The following is a 17,700-nucleotide window of genomic DNA, read 5'->3' on the forward strand; positions in this document are numbered from 1 at the left end:
ATTGTGTACGGTTGTAAATCCACATAATTTAGTAATTTAACTACCTGTGGATCGAAAGCTGCTATATAAATCCGAGTATTGCCTTTGACGAAAAAGGAATATAAATGATCTTGTTCAAGCCGTATACTCCTTCCATCTAAGCCAACGAATATATAGGTCAACATGAAGCTAACTGAAGGTCCCTATTTTATCATTATTAGTGTCGTGATAACACTAATGGCCCTGCACTGGTTGTACCGTTGCCTGTCATCGTTTTTTAACACCCGTCATTCTTGTCTTGGTCGGACTAGCCCTTACCATCTCTTTCTTCGTTATCTCGTATACCCAAGAACTACTTTTCGGCTTCTGCAAATTGATACATTGTCTCCCTTGGGATTCGTTCTGCTTATATTCTATTTTGCAGGAACTGCGATTTTCAACTTTGTTGGTGCAACGACAACTGCGGAAAAGGGAGTTCGGGCTGCTCATCTTGCCCTAGCAAACCTGATTCCTCTTTACTTTTCTAGTGGCCGAGAATTCGGTGCCCACATCCTTGGTATATCTTTGGAGGCATATGGAATTATTCATCGAACTACAGGATTTATGGCCGCCCTGCAGGCTGCTATTCACGTAACGATTGGTTATCAAAATAATGCATTCAACCTGTCGAGTCCTACGGGCTTTAATGGTCTATTGGTAGGTTTCAAGAGCCACATAAATGCCCAATGTGTTCTCTGTCATTCAACGCCGTTGATGTTGCAGCCCAATATACATATTAATAACGAAATAGGGAGGATGCATGCTTTTATCGCTTTTAATACTTCCGATGGTGAAGCGTCGTGTCTATGAAGTCTTTTTCATTACGCACTTGGTTTGTGCTGTGATTGCGTTAGTCGCAATCTGGAGGCACATTGATTCATCTCATAGCCAGTCCCGGAGATACATCCTGGCAAGCCTGTGCGGGCTCACCGCAACCGGGGCACTACAGCTGCTTCGCCTTATTTATCGCAACGTCGCCGTTGGTCGAAAGTCTGTTCGTATAGTAGCGAGACCTTATTCTGAAGATATCGTCCAAGCTGTACTATATATTCCTCGGCCGTGGAAGGTGCGTGCCGGTGAGAGAATCAATCTAGGTGTGCCATTCCTCGGAATTTTCTATTTATTCCAGGCCCATCCATTCACTATTGCTTGGTGGGAAGAAGATTACGAAGGCAACGCGGATTCTATTTCTTTAATGTTCCGGGCTCGCACGGGCTTCACTAGAAAGGTGCTAGACTGTCTAGAGCCTGACCGTGAATACTGGGCTTGGATAGACGGCCCCTTTGGGCCATCTTCGCCACAGAACTTTGGGAGCTCAAGAGAAATAGCAGACTTCGGACATATCTTGATGGTTACTACCGGTATTGGGATTGCTGCACAGCTGCCGTATATCAAGGAGCTCTTACGCAAATATCGAAATGCCAGCGTGAACACACAAACCATATCTCTGGTTTGGCAATTGGATCGCACTGGAGACTGGGAGAGCGCTCGCGATTGGCTACGGCAACTCGTCAAGGAAGACGATGGTTATGTATGTTTTCTGGTTTCTTGACCCGGACCCTTTAAGGATGAGCTTTCAATACCTGGCTTCTAACAATATGTAGATGCTAAAGGTTGCTGTCTATGACCCATTGCGTACTGATAGCCCTCAGGAGCCTCGAAAAATAGGTCATCATGAATTGATCTCTTTGTACGGTGGGGAAGTGAATTGGGCCGACATACTCGCAGGCGAAATGGGTAAAAGGACAGGCAAGCTTTTGGTTACTGGTGAGCAGACTTTCTTTTGTAGGATTTCTTCTCTAACAGCTGTATAGTTTCCGCAAGGCGGCGGATACGTAAGGTTGTGCGAAGATTAGTGAGGAACAACGTGCGTTTTGATGTCGAGTTATTTGAACTAGAGTTTCAGCCTTGGCGAGAGGGTAGAGATTGGCTATCTTTCTTCACCCCATGACTTTACAGCGCTAGGGAGCGCGTCTAAGGTATCAAAAAGGTATGATTCTACGGTGACTAGTGTAACCAAATCTAAGTGGAAGCCTATTATATCACTAATAGAATACTAGCCATGGTCCTCCTAGCCAGATGGTTTACTAAACTTCGTGTATTAGTTCTTTTTAACCTTATATCCCTTTCCAGAGTACTAAACCCCTTGTAAAATACAGTACTTTTCATCTTTACATCAGTACGCATCATTATGGTTTAGCCTGTTTTCTTTCTGAAGTTATATTCACAGGCAAGGTACGGGTGATCTATCTTCAAGATCATAGGACATATTCAATCAAATAGATTATTGGTATCATCATGACTGTCAGAGACACTCGGAGCATAAATACACAAAACGAAAAACGAGCCTCTTGGAGGCAACTTTGTCGAAGACGCCTATCTGATCATCTTTGTATGACTACTCAGCTAATCTAGGAGGTAGAGCTTACATATTTCATTCAGCGGATACCTTAGGTATACGGATCAAGCCAACCGAAGTTCGACTCAGAAAGGAGGAAGATATGCCTTACGCGTGGCACATTGACAACGATGAGCTGAAGCCTCTTTTTGAGAAACAATTGAGCAAGCATTCTGTCGGAGCTTATATGAAATTATATGTTGAAGTGGGACACTCTTTCTGGGCGGTTCGCTCGCAGCACGGAGAGGTATTGCATTACTAAAGTATAATGGTAATATAGAAGACGACTGACGTATTCATAGTCATCAACTGAGCCAAGTCTCAAAGACCAAATAGAGATATTACGCAATGAGAACGCTACTCTGCTACAGAAACTGAAGCTATCGGAGGAATACAGTGCTGAAGTGTCTCAGCGGAAAACAGAACTGGAATTTGAAGTATCCAATCTTCAGGATGCGATAAACGCCTCAAACTCTATTATCAGCAACTACCAGCAAGAAATCCAGCAATGGACTTCTACTGTCAAGTACTATGAGGCATACTGCCATCAATGCACGGATGAACTTAATCAAGTGATATCCTCCTTGCAGCGCTTAAAGGATTGTTTTGCACCTATTATGTGTGGAGAAGTAATAGAGTTCTAGCAGATAAACATTGTTGCATGGGGTTGGGAAATTTCACTTGAACCTCGAATGTAACAGCTGCAAGACTTAATATGCGTATCATTTCTTTTCATTCTGTATGGATATAATGAAAACAAAGACGCTATATCTACTCCTGTTTACCTTATTACGCCTCGGGCAACTTATACGGATGTAGAAAGGCACTGGCTTTTCACAGTGCACGGGCATGTGGTGATGTCAAAAAAACATGGGATGGCCCAATGGTCAGTAGCCTTATAGATAAGACTAGAATGATATACAAATATTTTCAGTTTTGGACATGTAATTTACTAAGGTGTTAGACAAAAGATGTATTGTTTGTCACCTCAACCCTTGTTCTATATTTTCCCTTTCGGCGCGCATTATGCCAATGTTATATTGAGAAAACGTAGTGACACCTATGTAAAAATATCTGTATCACTAACACTATCGCAGATCGCTTTTTTATTGTCAAAATTATTTGTATTAGCCTAATACAGCGAATATTTTGAAACAGGTCTAGTCGTTGGATGTCCAAGCCACAAAGACATGAAACATCTCATGCATTACCTAGCTTACATACGCGAAAGAGATGTTGACGAAGTGATTGGCATTCAAGGTCATGAGTATGGCTCAACAAAGTCTCACGCCTCCACACAGGGTATTCAATGGCGCATTGCTTCGAATCCCCAGCGTATTACCATAACATTTCTTTCCAGTAACAAGCAGTTATAAAACTCCAAGAGAGAGATGTAATTGAAACAAAGGAAAGCAATATATTAGTGGAATTACGCGAAAGCCCTCTTGACGATAGTATTGTGTCCTTAGTATTACAGGCAAGCTTGTTCAACGGTTTGTATTCGCGCATGTAATGGGACAGATCTTGAGCGTAATGGTTTACCGTTACACGCTACATGGCATGTCTCTAAGGATGCCGGGTAAAGTTTCTACGATGCACGAGGTATATATAGGTCCATATCCTTCCGATTATCCCCCTTCCAAAGCAAGTTCAATTACTACATCGGAGCAAACTACTTCTCTTTACATACACTGAGCCACTTCTAACTCGAGCAATGGCGCACGAAGTTCCTGGTACCGAATTAAACATTAATACCACCTCTAACGATCAGTCTGCTGAAGTGGGAAATGCAGGTGGTGTTGCATCAGCTGGTACTGTGCAAGCCCCTGTGGGTACTGCGTCAGTGAGCCGGAAACGACAGGGCTCTCCGCTTGAAGCAGAAAATCCATGGGTGATTGACATCATTCGGGAAGCCACTTCGAAGCAAATTCACGAAGAGCTAAAGGCTAGTTTCTTACGCGGCGAGCCTGACATGAGTGCTGCAACCGTATTTTTCGCTGAAGTGAATCAGAAGATTCAAAAGGCGAACGATGAACATGGTGCTGAGAGGGACAGGGGCACAATCCCGGGCGATGCTTATGAAAAGCTTTATGCTGATTTCAAGACTGCTTTGGAGAAGGCTAAGCTCGAACGCAACGAAGAAGCTGCACTGTATGTTGTGCAGGAAACTCATTCAAAGTTTGCGAAATTTAACCAAGAGCACCACCTTCCTGAAGAGTGGAACATCAATCCTGACGCTTTCAAGCATGATAGCATGCCAGAAGTTGCCCCCAAACCCGAGCCTCAAGACAATGACTCGCTGTTCTCGGGCAGTCTTCCGGACTACACAGGAAGTGAGACAGATATTCCAGACAACGTGAGCACCCTCGAGGAGTTGGAAAGAGAGGCAAGGTACAACCAGTCTCTGTCTGCTGGTGAGGTCCTTTACTGGTGGAAGAGGGGTGTGGGCACACAGACATTTGTGCAGTACGGGCAAGGATCTAGTAAAACGTACCGGATTCGTGCAGGAAGCTACGAAGTGTACGACCCAGAAAGTGTTCCCCGCATTCTGTCATCAGGAGCACTGTCCGGTGATCCGTCGTCTGTGAGCTGCCAGGGTAAACAGAAGCTACAGTATCGAAACGAAAAAGGCAGGATCGAGGAGGCATGGGCATATACGCGTGATCAGGTCCGTGGTATTGTAGGTGTCGGATGGAAAGTTGATGATGATGACGAAGAGGGAATAGAGCCACTAGACCTGCTCGTACCTGAGCCCTACGCAACTTACCCTCATACCAGGATTCTGGTTCTGTGGGTCGATGGTGCAGTCACTCTGGAGGATAGAGCATTCATCCGGCGAATTACTAAAGGATCTTACCTTAATGTCGCCCGAATTATCTACCATAAGGCTTTGCGACAAGAAATTCGTTATCGGAAGGCTGAGAGACTACCATATGAGCACCTTCTGGATCGTATGCCAACACGAGCGAAAGAAAAGCAGGACATAGAGCTAGGGGATGAAGAATATGAACAGGACGGCGAAGAACTGAACTCAGTAGAAGAGGTTCAACCCGAATACCGTGGGTCTGTGCAGGCTTCCACCATACGCTCAGCCAGCACCCGACCTCCTTCCAATCACGGCCGATCACGCACCAGCGAGGTCCGATTCGTTGAACCAGCTCTCGAACCGCGCAGGCCTACATCAGAACGTGGAACCGCTAGACCTTCGCCAAACCGCGTTCCACACAAGTCAGTGGATATAGAAGATCCCCGCGACGCCAAGATTCGCTGGCTGGAGGAGCAGCTTGAAATGTCGCTGAATAGAAACCACCAGTCCTCCTATGACTCTTCATCACGCTGGAGACGTTACAATAGGTATGACGGTAGGCAGTCCGAGGTATCGGAATATACGCCTGAGCCGCGTCGCCGTCGGCGAGCAGTTCATAGAGAACGAGTCTGGGACAACTGGACTGGCAGCTGGGTCACTGCCAGAAGGGTTTACTAAATCTACTCACGGCCTGTGCTTGCAATTCAACATTTGCAAGTTTCACAACACTATCCCAGGGAGAGACCTCTCTGCCTTTCTTTTTGGGACTACCTAGATATATGATACGCTTTGGCTCACTCTATATCTAGTTACGTGGGATATGCTTCCCAATGTTCCTTTCATAATATCATTCCAGCTCTTGTTTTTTGGTGCTTTTGTTTCAGACATTCTAACTTCGCGCTGACATCTTTCTAACCCTCCCAGTCACTCATTGATAACCAACTTCATACTCTCCTTCTAGATTCTAGCACTTTGTTTTTGATATATAGTCAGCTTATAGCTCTTCATTTAGTACTATTTTATATCTCACTATAATATAGTACGTATACCTGAACATCGTCCATAACAGCGTATATGACGGGCCATTGAAAAGAATACAAATACCAAGTGCACTCGTCAAAGGAGTAGCTGGACGGTATGAGTCGTAAGTTTTGCCTGCTGCTGTACTAGGTTAGGGTACGGATTACCTAAGCCTGTCATGACTGTGTCGTGCTCTGATTTTAATGCAGTGTGCTTATAGCCGTACAGGTTCTGTACCGTATTCTAACAATACCGTATGCATAGGGCTTTTGTCAACCACTTTATGTTCTGTATATGGTCTTTAACGTTCGCATATAATCCCAGTTCTCGTTCGTAAATATATATACAACACAAACTGCACGACAAAAGGCCAAGGCCAAGGAGAAGCAATTCTGTTTCTTATAGTAGAACAATATGGAAAGTAGCAGCAAAGATCGCACCAGCTTGCATTGTCTACCGGTTGAGCTGCTCGAGATGATCATACGATTACTTAGCTCAACTACATCTTTAAAGCCTCTTTCGACGGTCAACAGAGTCTTTCGTCAACTATGCGTCCCATTCATTTTCCGAACACTTCGAATATCATGCTCCACGTCAGGATTGAACTGCCTGGTAGAGGCATCGCACTGTTCTATTGCACCATATGTGAAAGCAATACGTTACGAGATTTCAGAGCGTATTGATCCTCGTACGAAGGTCCTGATGATCAGATCCAAGAAGTATTATTGACTTTACTTGTTACAGTCGCGCAGAACTGGGAAACATTTTGCACATATCTTTACACCCCTACCGAATATGCTCGTGACCGAAGAGGTTCTTGCTGGGCGTTCGAAGGTGGCGAAGTGTCCTACTCCACCATATATTCCTACTTCAATTCCTTGGCCAAAGATCAACAGGAGATAATTCAAAGTAATCGCGATCTCACTAGTTTGTGCACGTCACTTCCCTTATTTACAGGTCTTGATACGATCCAGCTTTGTTTCTCATCTTATTTTAAGCCTCCCTTCGACTGGTGTGCCGAACGCATGCTACTGGACGGTCAACTCTCATTCCCTCGTCATGTAGAGGTAATGGCAACAGCAATTGCCGCAGCCAAGAAATACCGTGTTGCTATTCGTACTTTGATAATATCAGGATTCTACCCACGGGTCCTCTGCCATTCTCGGTTAGTCACTGATATTATTAACGAAGCATTTTCCGATGTCAAAGAGTTGCAACTTCACGATAGCCCAGCTATCTTGAATTTCTTTGAGCAATGCCCTCTGCCTCAACTGGAACGGTTCGAAATAGGATGCTATTGGATGTCAGTTTCGCATTTGGAGAGGTTCATCTATGCTCATGCAAGAACGATCAAGTTCCTCCATCTTGAAGACATCTGGCTTTTTCGCGAAAACCGAGAAGGCAATATTCTTAATCTTACACTGGCCGATACAAAAATGATACTTGACAGCTTAACCAATATTCGATACTCTGGTATTTTGAGTGAACTGACGATAAATCGGAAAATCGACGGATGCTATGAGATGAAGGAAAGTTTTGCGTGAAAAGCTGGATAGGCTATATTCTCAAAATCCACTCAGAAGGTGAAGATTGGGACCAAACGCTTTCATTTTCTTTTCCTTTTTCTATTTTTTCTGCGCTCCATTGCTTTTGTTCTTCATCCCCTCCCCCTTGTTCGGGTTGCTTCATGGCTACAGGCGATGATTTTTCATCTCAAGATCCTCTACATAAATTAATATATCTGTTCCTTTCAATCGAGTATCTTCTACCAAGTACTCACTATTGGGAAGCTTAACAGAGTCTGATTGCCGGAAGGTTGGCTATACCTATGTTTTCGTGTGCACAAAGCACGCGCGTCTTGTTCTCCGGTAGCCACAACATAGTATTGCTTGTGTAGCTTATCGACCCTATCCAGCTTCCGGCGCCTGATTTCAATAGAGATATCGTAGTATTGCTTTTCAACACTACATTTGAGTGCAGTTTATAGATCTATGGTCATGGTGATGCAGGTACCAGGCCTCGCACAGCACTAGCCTGTCAAGTAACTAGTAGTAGGCTGGTAGCCTAACTCTGCACTCTTCGAGAGTACGTACTCCTCATAACTACTGTAGTCCCCATGCCTCTAACCTTCCAACGTCAAACAAGGACGAATTCTTGTGAATGATTATTTTCTGGTTCAACAATGGATCGAGCCGAAAAGCGTCCGTGGTTGTATGGGTTAACGCATAAGCCTTTACCGTGTATGTCCGTTATTCAAGTACAACCCCGGATAAAACCAGTGGAGTACAGAACAGGATAAATTTGGTGTTTAATAAAAAAAGATCCTGTAATACAGTATCTTACAATTCGATCGGCATTCACATGTGACTTCTTGTATCCCATTTGCGATGCTTGATGAGGAGCTGCCTAATTTACATATTTCAACGAAGATAGCGTTCAAGGTATTACGTGGTGTGGGTGGGGATTGTTTTTAAAGCGGAATACAAGGTTCGCATAACAGTAACGATAACATGTAATGATCACAGGCTGTGACGGCACTAGCCATTGAAGATGTAATACCAACCTGTACTGATTTGCGAACACCGGACTGTCAAGCACGGTGTAAAGAAGGCAAAGCTAGCATAACGAGACAAACCTGTATTACGACTTTTACATGAATAGAATAACTTCTCGAGAGCGTATTACGTTTTGTATTACAGGATCTGCGATACTTTCAAGGGCGTGATAATAATAGGCCCTTGCACAATATGTTTGGTATGGTAATTTTCGGATGGATCGGTCGCCCTCCCAGCAACTCTGTCCTCCCTGTCCCCTTATTCCTATGCAAACTAGCTAACATCTTACATGGTCCTTACAATCTATACCAAAGGATTTCCCAGTATTGCACGCAACACTAGGGATTACTGTAAAGTTGCCTCTGTCCATTACCTGGAAAATATCTGGTCATACCACAGGATGTAGTCTGCCAAGAAAAAAAAAGAAAGGCGTTGCTCGAGGAACAACTATTCCCCCCCTCCTCACCCAAAGAAAATCTAAGACAGGGATAAAACCGTTCATCCACGGTAAAGTTCCCGCCAGTTCGTTTTACGAAACCCACACTCAACGTACGTTAGATTTCCAAACATACGTAGCTTTCAGTGTTATAACCAGGTCACATACTACGAGTCATACGATTTCAGTAAAACCGCGGCCGAGAACGATATTGAACAAGCCTAGCTTCGACACCAAAGCTTGCTCGAGAACTGGTTGACAGACATTGATACTTATATGTAATACCTTATCAACCTTAATATTAAACGCTTCCAATATATATCCGTAAAAGGGTCACAAATCCACCATCAAGCAGGCCAATTGATTACTTTCCGACAGAGAGAAACAAAGAATATAGTATTGGCTTGTCTCAGTCTATCGACATGGGCACAACTAAGGCCTTGGGTTCACCGATCCAGATGAACCCCCCTCCCTATAACCAAGGGACAAGCTGCACTGCAGCCGAAGGAGGTGATCAACAGGACGCGACTTTCGTCAAATACGGTAGTCCATTCACGATGGACCGTCTCTTTATTGGCCTCGATCCCACAGATGGCGGTATCACCGCCATTGAGCTTATAGAAAATAGGCCTGTGTCTTTCGTCCTCAAGGTCAAAATCAATGACCGCGATATCAAACTCGATCGTCTACGTCCAACATGCCACAGGCACCTCGCCAATCTCAAAGAGGCTTTTGTGTGTCACGAATCCCTTCTGTTTATTTACGAGAGGTGGGATGGGGTCTCACTCAAGGGGATACAAGAATTGCGACCCACCTTCGAGCTCGGAGAAGTCGAAGTGGCTACGATTTGCTGTCAGGTATGTAGATCACCTCTCAGAGCACCATAAGTGGCTGATCAGGTGTCATTAGATTCTTCACGGGCTTCACTACATCCATAATACACTTGGTATCAGCCATGGAGCCTTAAGCGAGCAGAATATCTATATTGATGATAATGGTGATGTGAGGATAGGTAGGTATGGTCATGTTTGGCAAAATGAAAGTTTAGGCTTATCATAGGTAGGCAGGATTGGCGAAAGCATGATCCGAGGTTTAATTCATGGAGGAGAGGTCATGGATATAAGTGCGACATTGAATATTGCACGAAAGCTACTGGGCCTGCAAGGAACCTCTGGTGGTCGAGGAACTGTGGGCTTACTAGCGCATGATTTTACGGCTGCGCCACGTGGTGTCACTATCGAACAACTTCTTCAGGTAAGTTACTTGCAAGCTGATATTCTTTGCACATCGAGACTAAGACTAACGAGCCTCCTAAGCACCCATTTATGAGGCTTAATGCTGGATCTTGGTGTCTTCGACCAATCAATCTCTTATGTACAATAGCTCGGCGGTAGAATAGCCCATAAATACCGCAAGATCAAGTACGAGATGTCCTTAGAATATATTGTCACCACAACCAAACGTCGAAGCAACACCCTTCAACAGCGTGCTAGCTAAGTCACATTTTAATAGCAATACCAGTTCCTTCAACCCTATCTACAGACATTTTTTCCTTAGAAATATCATGTTATATAGCCCGTAGTGCTTCCTTGAAGATACAGTCCAGTAATAAAATTATAGCGAAGAAGCGCACATAGCATAGCATCAGTTTGCTGTATCCAGATCAACTCCTCTAGACAAGCTTCGAATTTTATGAAACGAGATGCCGTTTTACTGTACGAGTATCTGAAAGGTCTGCCTTCCTTTTTCCGGTTTTGACATCGTAGCATGAAATATACTCCCGCAGCTTTTCTGCCGATATTCTTCCTGCTTGGTCCTCCACCCCATGTAATGGACTGTCAATCTTTCCGACTAGTATCAACCGGTGCTGCAATGCAGTGTCATATACTACGTTCACCTCAACCTGGACAATACCGAACTCATTGCAAACGAGGAAATAATGCTCTCTGGAAAGATCCTGTAAGGTAGAGCGCAATTCCCAACCACCACTGACGAGGAACTTGTAATAGCTGCGCGTTTCAAACAGAAACAAAATAATCAACCTACCATCATCTGCACCATACCATATCTGAAGAATATCAACTGCCTTGCGATGTACTGATATCTCAGCCTTTATTGCGAGTGGAGCTTTGGAATCATACTCTTCAAACCCAGTAGCAAGAGGCACATCATCCGTAATGACATCCATAAGAGAACGATCAGGAGTTCCCGGTGGGTGAGGTAGGAGCTCAACAGGCTCGTATTGGTAGTCATTAGGAGATCCTAGAGTGACGGCACGTCCATATTCATCTGCGTCGCCATTTGCATCCAGAGCTGGAATATTTTGCTCTAAGCCCACCACAGCATTATCATGGGCTACGCTTCCTGATTCCATTGGAGCAGGAATCTGCCCCTCTCGTGCCAGCTCTGGAACTTCACTGGGTGATGAAGGCTGTCTCTGGGAAAATATACTATACAATGGTTCCTTCCCGAAAAAAGCAAAAATAATCTCCCTCGTGACGGCGAACGACGTTGGGTATTGTGAAGGAGATTGATCTGCGCTGTATATATTTCCGACAAACAAGTGTGCTCTATCTCTTAGATATTCATCCAGTGTGGGAGAATTATAGCGTCGTCGGGACATATCCTCAAAACGCTCAGTTGTAAATGCAGGTGGACTCCGTGGACCTTCCTTGTTCCGGGAGAGACTGCGCATGCCGGCGTTGAAATGGCGTGCCATATTATGTACTTTAGAGTCATTAACTAAATAAAACATATTAATGCAAAGACTTCGAAAAAGCTTCTCGGGGCCCAATCTGCTTTCGTCGGTACTCTGAAGTTCACGGATTCTATTGGACGAGAATCCTAATCGAGTTGCTAAGACAGCCATCTCACCCAATGACTGGCCATGAAGATACCAAGCTTCAGTTTGCTGCTGGCCGTTTACTTTCGGCGGTCGAGTAAAGTGCCTCAGAGCGAACAGCCATAGTTGGATGATACCGATGAATGACAGATTAACCGGTGCAGGGGCTGGGCTGAATTCATATTCTGAGATTTGTATCTCCGTATTATTCCCGATATCACCGACTCTGAAATGCTTTAACAGCGCTTGGTTCACAGTGTCTTTCTTTCTTAGTGGAATGAGGTGGCGGAAGGCTTTCGCTGGTGATTCGAGGAACCGTATATCTTGACTTAACGTATGAAGTGACAAAATCCTGCCTGGTGTTTGCAGTATCTTTTGGAGAAGACAATGACGATCCTCGGGCTCTGGAAGCCGAGGAAACAGTTGTCCTGACCTCATTACTTCTGAGATGAAAGATTGATCATCCAGAGAGTATTTAGGCATACGCCCTTCGATGAGTCTCACTGACTCTGCATCTACCATGCCCCCCTTTTCCGTGCCGAAGAAGTCCGACCATTGGCGATAGATTACCTTTAGATAGTGTGATACCAGCTATTATTAATGTTAGTATAATATGACATAAAAACAGCTCTGAGGGTGGATACGGTCCAGAGTAGCATACCTCATGACAACGAAGGCCAAGTACTTGCCTCACTTGTGAAGCACTTAAATGGTCCCAAAGCCCAATGTATGGTAGCAACAGGTCAAACCCATTGATAAGTATGGGAGTCTGTTCAAGCCGTCTAATATGCTTCCGCCGTTCATCCGTCTGGAACCTTGCCCACCATTTTCTTTCCTGAGCATAGTTTTGAGCGAGTTTATAGTGCCGGTATATACGAAAAGAATCACCCTCCTTGAAGTTCTTGGCATTGGTAGATTCTTCCCTTAGTTGGATGATCGCTTCAGCAGGTATATCTATCATTTGATCAGTATGAGTGAAATAACAGTAGTTATTATATGCCAGACAACTTGGGAATCATACTCACCGTCGAGGTAAAGGTCAACTAGCCACGATGCTACTGCGTGTATTTCGGCTGCCTTCAAGCGATGTTTTCCGTAGAGACAAAGGAGTCTCACATTCTGGTTGAACGATAATGTCGGCGGGTTGGCATAATCAAATAACGCATTTGGTATGATATTGCACTGCTCTATTGTCTGATAAAGAATATCTTCTTTGATAAGTGCGGCTACTCGATGTTCAGGTTCAAGTTGCTGGCAACCCTCAAGTTCGTAGATTTTGGCCAGCCTGTCTACATTCTTGGGATCCAGTGGCCTAGATCCGAGGACCTCCTCACCCTCAAACATTAGATGACGCAATTCCACCAGTGCGCATCCACGATAGCTACGCAGCCTCCGTCGAGTAATTTGGTCTGCTCGCTGACCTAGTCCGCCAGCCTCCATTGTGGCTTTGTTGTTCACTCTATAATCGCACCAGAACACGTGGGTGTGGATCACAGTTCAGGTGAACGCTAGTGTTGTACAGTGCATTCTTATACTTAATACTATCTGTCCATGGCCCAAAGGTCTCTTAATTTAATGATACATTATGGTCGGATCCTGATAGCGAAGATCCCAGTCGCTCTGAAAGTAATTTCAGCCGACAATTCAATAATATAGTAGTAAGAGAAGTAGTAGAACACATACAGGTCTTGAACCTTACAATGGCCAGATAATCTGTGGATGTACAATTGCTTGCACAATACAGTGCAATTACACTGTGTAGTGCAAATACACTAGGTAGTGCAATTACACTGTGTAGTGCAAATACACTGTGTAGTGCAAATACACTCATTAGTGCAAACACACTCTGTAGTGCAAACACACTCTGTAGTGCAAACACACTCTGTAGTGCAAACACACTCTGTAGTGCAAACACACTCATTAGTGCAAACGCACTCTGTAGTGCAAATACACTCGATAGTGCAAACACACTCATTAGTGCAAACACACTCCTTAGTGCAAACACACTCCTTAGTGCAAACACACTCCTTAGTGCAAACACACTCCTTAGTGCAAACACACTCCTTAGTGCAAACACACTCCTTAGTGCAAACACACTCATTAGTGCAAACATACATCGCGCTTGTTCATACCAGTCTAGTATCTTCAGTTAGCTCTCATTGTCATCGGATAGATGAAACAAACGATCACCTCCGACCATTCTATGTGGTGAACATTTATCAATGGGATGTAAATCTGTAATCTCGCTATCTTATGCACATGCGCTATCTAGTATGGATATAATGCCTATTTCAAATATACTACTTATTGTCGGTGGCTATGCACAAGGCCTATTAAAGCTCGTACAACGATGTAATGGAACAGCTAGCATATCAGACGCGTACTTTAGCTGAATGGGAGCTATACAAACTATAATTGGAAAGAGAGAAATATATGTTATATTAGTTGTATCTGTGTCTATATTACTCAGCCACGGATGCGACAGCCAACTCGGAACCCAAATGGCAGTGCTTCCAGGTAGTATGGTTTAAGATTCCACGCTCCTTCAGGTGTAGCCAGCTGCAAAAAGTCATCCTGTACCAGGGATCAGATTGTGCTCATTGTTTTTAACCTTATCCAGAGCCTTTTACCTTCAGTAGTTCTTTTATAGATTTACATTTTGTATTGTCGATGAACTCTTGGGCAGAAACTGATAGGTTGGATTCAGCAGTGATAGTATCCAACGTCTCAGCCCCTACTAGCAGGGTGCGGTTATTGAGGCCAATGACCATAGAACCAACGGCCTTCAGATCGAGGTCTCTGTCCCTCAGCGTCCTGCCGTTGAGCATACTGTCACCAATATTAGCTGATAAGTTAGCTGTATTGATCTTCCTTTCCTATAGAAAAGTCAACTTACCGATCTTAACTTCACCTTTCCATGTCAGCAGAATATTGCTGGGGTTTATTGCTCCGTGAGACATCCGCAATTCTGAATGTATGTACTGTAGACCCTCTAAGACTTCTCTGCTGACAGTAGCGATTGCGACTTCGCTAAATTGTACGCTTCCTGCAAGGCAGCCTAAGGAGATAGGGATATGTTCATATTCATACACGAGATGCATTTCGCTCTGCACTTCAGCATATTCGAAAAGACATATCAGATTCTTATGTCGCGCTGGCTTTAGATTTCGAATATGCTTCTGGCTGTTTCTTGGGTATTTCTTGATCACACAGAATGGCAAATGATGAGCATCTTTGAGGGCTAACACCCCTAGGCCAGCTTGGTCGATTGTGTAATACTTGTCTATCTTGGAAGTACATTTCTGCAGATCGGTATCCCGCTTGAGCAGCTTTCCTGGAGACTTTTGTGGAGCAGCGTTCGAAGACGCGGCTAAGTGAGTCTCTGGTTTCTCAATGAAGGAACTAATACTTGTTGTTGGAGAGTCCTGTAAGTCTTGCTCATGAACAAGATGGAGTGTTTTCGGAAGGAGGGTCTTGCGTTTGCCAGACATTATCACAGTCCGTGGAGAGCTCTTGTAGATAGTGAACAGGAACAAAATGCCAATAGCTACTTTTGCAGAAACATGCCGATTCAAATTCCCCTATAGGGCCGTCTCAGTCAATATGAAAGACGGTACAACTGAATAACCTAATAATACCAAAAAACAAAAAAAGGAAAAACAAAAAAGAAATAGAATAAAGGAAAGGAGAGAGAAAACGACATCAGTGGGGCGGTTTCATGACGGTAACAGCGATGAAGGTATGTATTCGTCGTATAATTACTGTATTACATCCTCCTACGAAGGAATTACTGCCCAGCCAAGCTGTAAGTATTATAAATGAGAATCAGTTTATTACGACTTTTATCAGATGCAGAGACACTTTGAGGTAGATAAAAGACAAACGACTTGTTGTTCCTATTGTGAGTGGCAACGGTCTATTCCTCATTCCCACTTTGTCTCTACATGACTATACATTATGAGCAGTGATACACTTGGATCGGAAGGCTCCTGCGCAGAGGTGGTGCAACAGGGAGTAGGCGATGAGAAATCTGGAATTCGCCGCAAAGATACAAATCTGACCGTGGAAACTGAATATGTGCACATGCTTCTGGAGCTTGACTGTATCCATTGGATATATAACTTCGTCTCAGGCTTTGCTAGTTGGATTTTATTGGCTGGATATCTCGTGGTGCCCGGGACTTTTACCACTCTTCAAAGTTCTCACACGGTGAAGCAAGAGCTTGATACAAATCCAACTAGAAAAGCTGTCCTGAGCACTATTCAGAACCCACCATTGGTTGGTATATCATGCAGCTTGCTGGTTATCGGGGCCCTCACCATGACATACCTCTTCTTCAGATGGAAGCAAAACTATTTCTGGCTCATTAACCGTTTATTTATGTAAGTTTCCTACAGAAGTGATCGAAAAATGAGGCATTGACCAAGATCTACAAGTCCGACATCCCTCAATGCAGTAGCTGGACTTCTCACTACGCTTATAAATATCTACACAGCCAAAAATGGGAACTGGTCCATTATGGCTCTTCTAACGGTAATTGCAACGGCAACGACAGCGTTCTCCTCATTAGCAGTGGCACTATTCTATAAATTTTGGAAGATTAGGAAATTAAAGGAGGAGCATGAAAGAGAACAAAAAGCTGGCTTGGTTATGGTGTACCCGTAGGAAGGTGCACAAACACGGAAGCGATGCTTTATTTCTCATATGAACAGCGATTTGAAGTCGGTGGCGGCCCAACTAACAGTATTGCTTCGACGTCGACAAGGAGAGGGCCAATATTTTTGTCTTAATTCTTTGTCATACATCACCAACTTTAAGATCTGGAATGTAAATCTGCACTCCAGATGTGTATTGGTTATAACACTAGACCTACAGAGTTCGCACTTTTTTTCACGCTCATTTCAGCGATCCCGAGGTATGCAGTGAGCAATGTTTGATACTTCGTTTTTTGCATTTTTCTTTCCTTTTCTTTTACCACTCAACGATACAGTCACTAGCGAAATGGCCTTCACCCACAGAAACCTTTATAACTTGCCGAAGTGATTTAACTCTGAACTAGCTCCAAAGTAGCTTTTCCATATTGGGCTGCCTGGAGACATTATAAGGAGAATTAAAGATATTTCATACTAAAACGGATAACAATACTTTTTTTTTCCGGGAAAAGAAAGCGCGTTGTAGCACATTTTTTTGCCAAAAAAAAAAGAAAGAAAGAAAATACAAGAAAGAGGAGGATACTAAGAATATTGGCCATACTTTACTAAATTACGATATATAGCCGACACCGACGATTGGATAGTGCTAGATCAAGGAGCCAACAAAGAAACCGACGGAACATTCAGCTGTTCCTAAAAGAATATAAATACTGCCAGGAGTGCGACACAGATATATCTTTAACAATTCAATTAAGGTATAGCGGCGAGATTGTCTTCTTTAATTCCGACAGGTCCTGGCCTCCGTCAAAAGAGCAGCTGGTAGATAGATCCATTAACCCTGTCAGATATCTAGAGTCTAACCAACTTAGGCAACGTACTATCCAAGGCTCAAACAGGTCACTTCGCACGAAATTGCGACTCGATATAAGTCCTAAATATCTAATATAAACATCGATCTAGAACAGAGAATCAT

General features: G+C 43.8%; 8 protein-coding genes across 8 annotated transcripts; 6 read left to right on the forward strand and 2 right to left on the reverse strand.

The window, feature by feature from the left end:
* Positions 1-162: 162 nt before the first annotated feature.
* Positions 163-1,941, forward strand: AO090102000429 (ferric reductase family protein; the record flags this gene model as incomplete). The annotated part of the gene is made up of 4 exons (XM_023236826.1): positions 163-675; positions 770-1,549; positions 1,623-1,785; positions 1,925-1,941. The coding sequence occupies 4 exons, from the start codon at positions 163-165 to the stop codon at positions 1,939-1,941; spliced, it is 1,473 nt and encodes a 490-aa protein (XP_023091811.1).
* A 672-nt stretch (positions 1,942-2,613) lies between these two features.
* Positions 2,614-3,318, forward strand: AO090102000428 (uncharacterized protein; the record flags this gene model as incomplete). The annotated part of the gene is made up of 3 exons (XM_023236827.1): positions 2,614-2,679; positions 2,719-3,045; positions 3,118-3,318. 3 exons carry the CDS (start codon positions 2,614-2,616, stop codon positions 3,316-3,318), a joined length of 594 nt encoding a protein of 197 aa, XP_023091810.1.
* Positions 3,319-4,130: 812 nt separating this feature from the next.
* AO090102000427 (uncharacterized protein) lies at positions 4,131-5,900 on the forward strand (the record flags this gene model as incomplete). Its single annotated transcript, XM_023236828.1, has 1 exon — positions 4,131-5,900. The coding sequence occupies one exon, from the start codon at positions 4,131-4,133 to the stop codon at positions 5,898-5,900; it is 1,770 nt and encodes a 589-aa protein (XP_023091809.1).
* A 756-nt stretch (positions 5,901-6,656) lies between these two features.
* Positions 6,657-7,786, forward strand: AO090102000426 (uncharacterized protein; the record flags this gene model as incomplete). The annotated part of the gene is made up of 2 exons (XM_023236829.1): positions 6,657-6,930; positions 7,131-7,786. 2 exons carry the CDS (start codon positions 6,657-6,659, stop codon positions 7,784-7,786), a joined length of 930 nt encoding a protein of 309 aa, XP_023091808.1.
* A 1,869-nt stretch (positions 7,787-9,655) lies between these two features.
* Positions 9,656-10,222, forward strand: AO090102000425 (uncharacterized protein; the record flags this gene model as incomplete). Its single annotated transcript, XM_023236830.1, has 2 exons — positions 9,656-10,090; positions 10,187-10,222. The coding sequence occupies 2 exons, from the start codon at positions 9,656-9,658 to the stop codon at positions 10,220-10,222; spliced, it is 471 nt and encodes a 156-aa protein (XP_023091807.1).
* A 904-nt stretch (positions 10,223-11,126) lies between these two features.
* AO090102000424 (DUF3723 domain-containing protein) lies at positions 11,127-13,515 on the reverse strand (the record flags this gene model as incomplete). Its single annotated transcript, XM_023236831.1, has 4 exons — positions 11,127-11,221; positions 11,280-12,666; positions 12,737-13,029; positions 13,101-13,515. 4 exons carry the CDS (start codon positions 13,513-13,515, stop codon positions 11,127-11,129), a joined length of 2,190 nt encoding a protein of 729 aa, XP_023091806.1.
* Positions 13,516-14,687: 1,172 nt separating this feature from the next.
* Positions 14,688-15,566, reverse strand: AO090102000423 (uncharacterized protein; the record flags this gene model as incomplete). Its single annotated transcript, XM_023236832.1, has 2 exons — positions 14,688-14,809; positions 14,972-15,566. The coding sequence occupies 2 exons, from the start codon at positions 15,564-15,566 to the stop codon at positions 14,688-14,690; spliced, it is 717 nt and encodes a 238-aa protein (XP_023091805.1).
* A 466-nt stretch (positions 15,567-16,032) lies between these two features.
* Positions 16,033-16,664, forward strand: AO090102000422 (uncharacterized protein; the record flags this gene model as incomplete). Its single annotated transcript, XM_023236833.1, has 2 exons — positions 16,033-16,457; positions 16,571-16,664. 2 exons carry the CDS (start codon positions 16,033-16,035, stop codon positions 16,662-16,664), a joined length of 519 nt encoding a protein of 172 aa, XP_023091804.1.
* Between the last annotated feature and the right edge of the window lie 1,036 nt (positions 16,665-17,700).

The sequence above is a fragment of the Aspergillus oryzae genome, chromosome 4 (assembly GCF_000184455.2).
Source record: "Aspergillus oryzae RIB40 DNA, chromosome 4".
Classification (NCBI taxonomy): Eukaryota; Fungi; Ascomycota; class Eurotiomycetes; order Eurotiales; family Aspergillaceae; genus Aspergillus; species Aspergillus oryzae.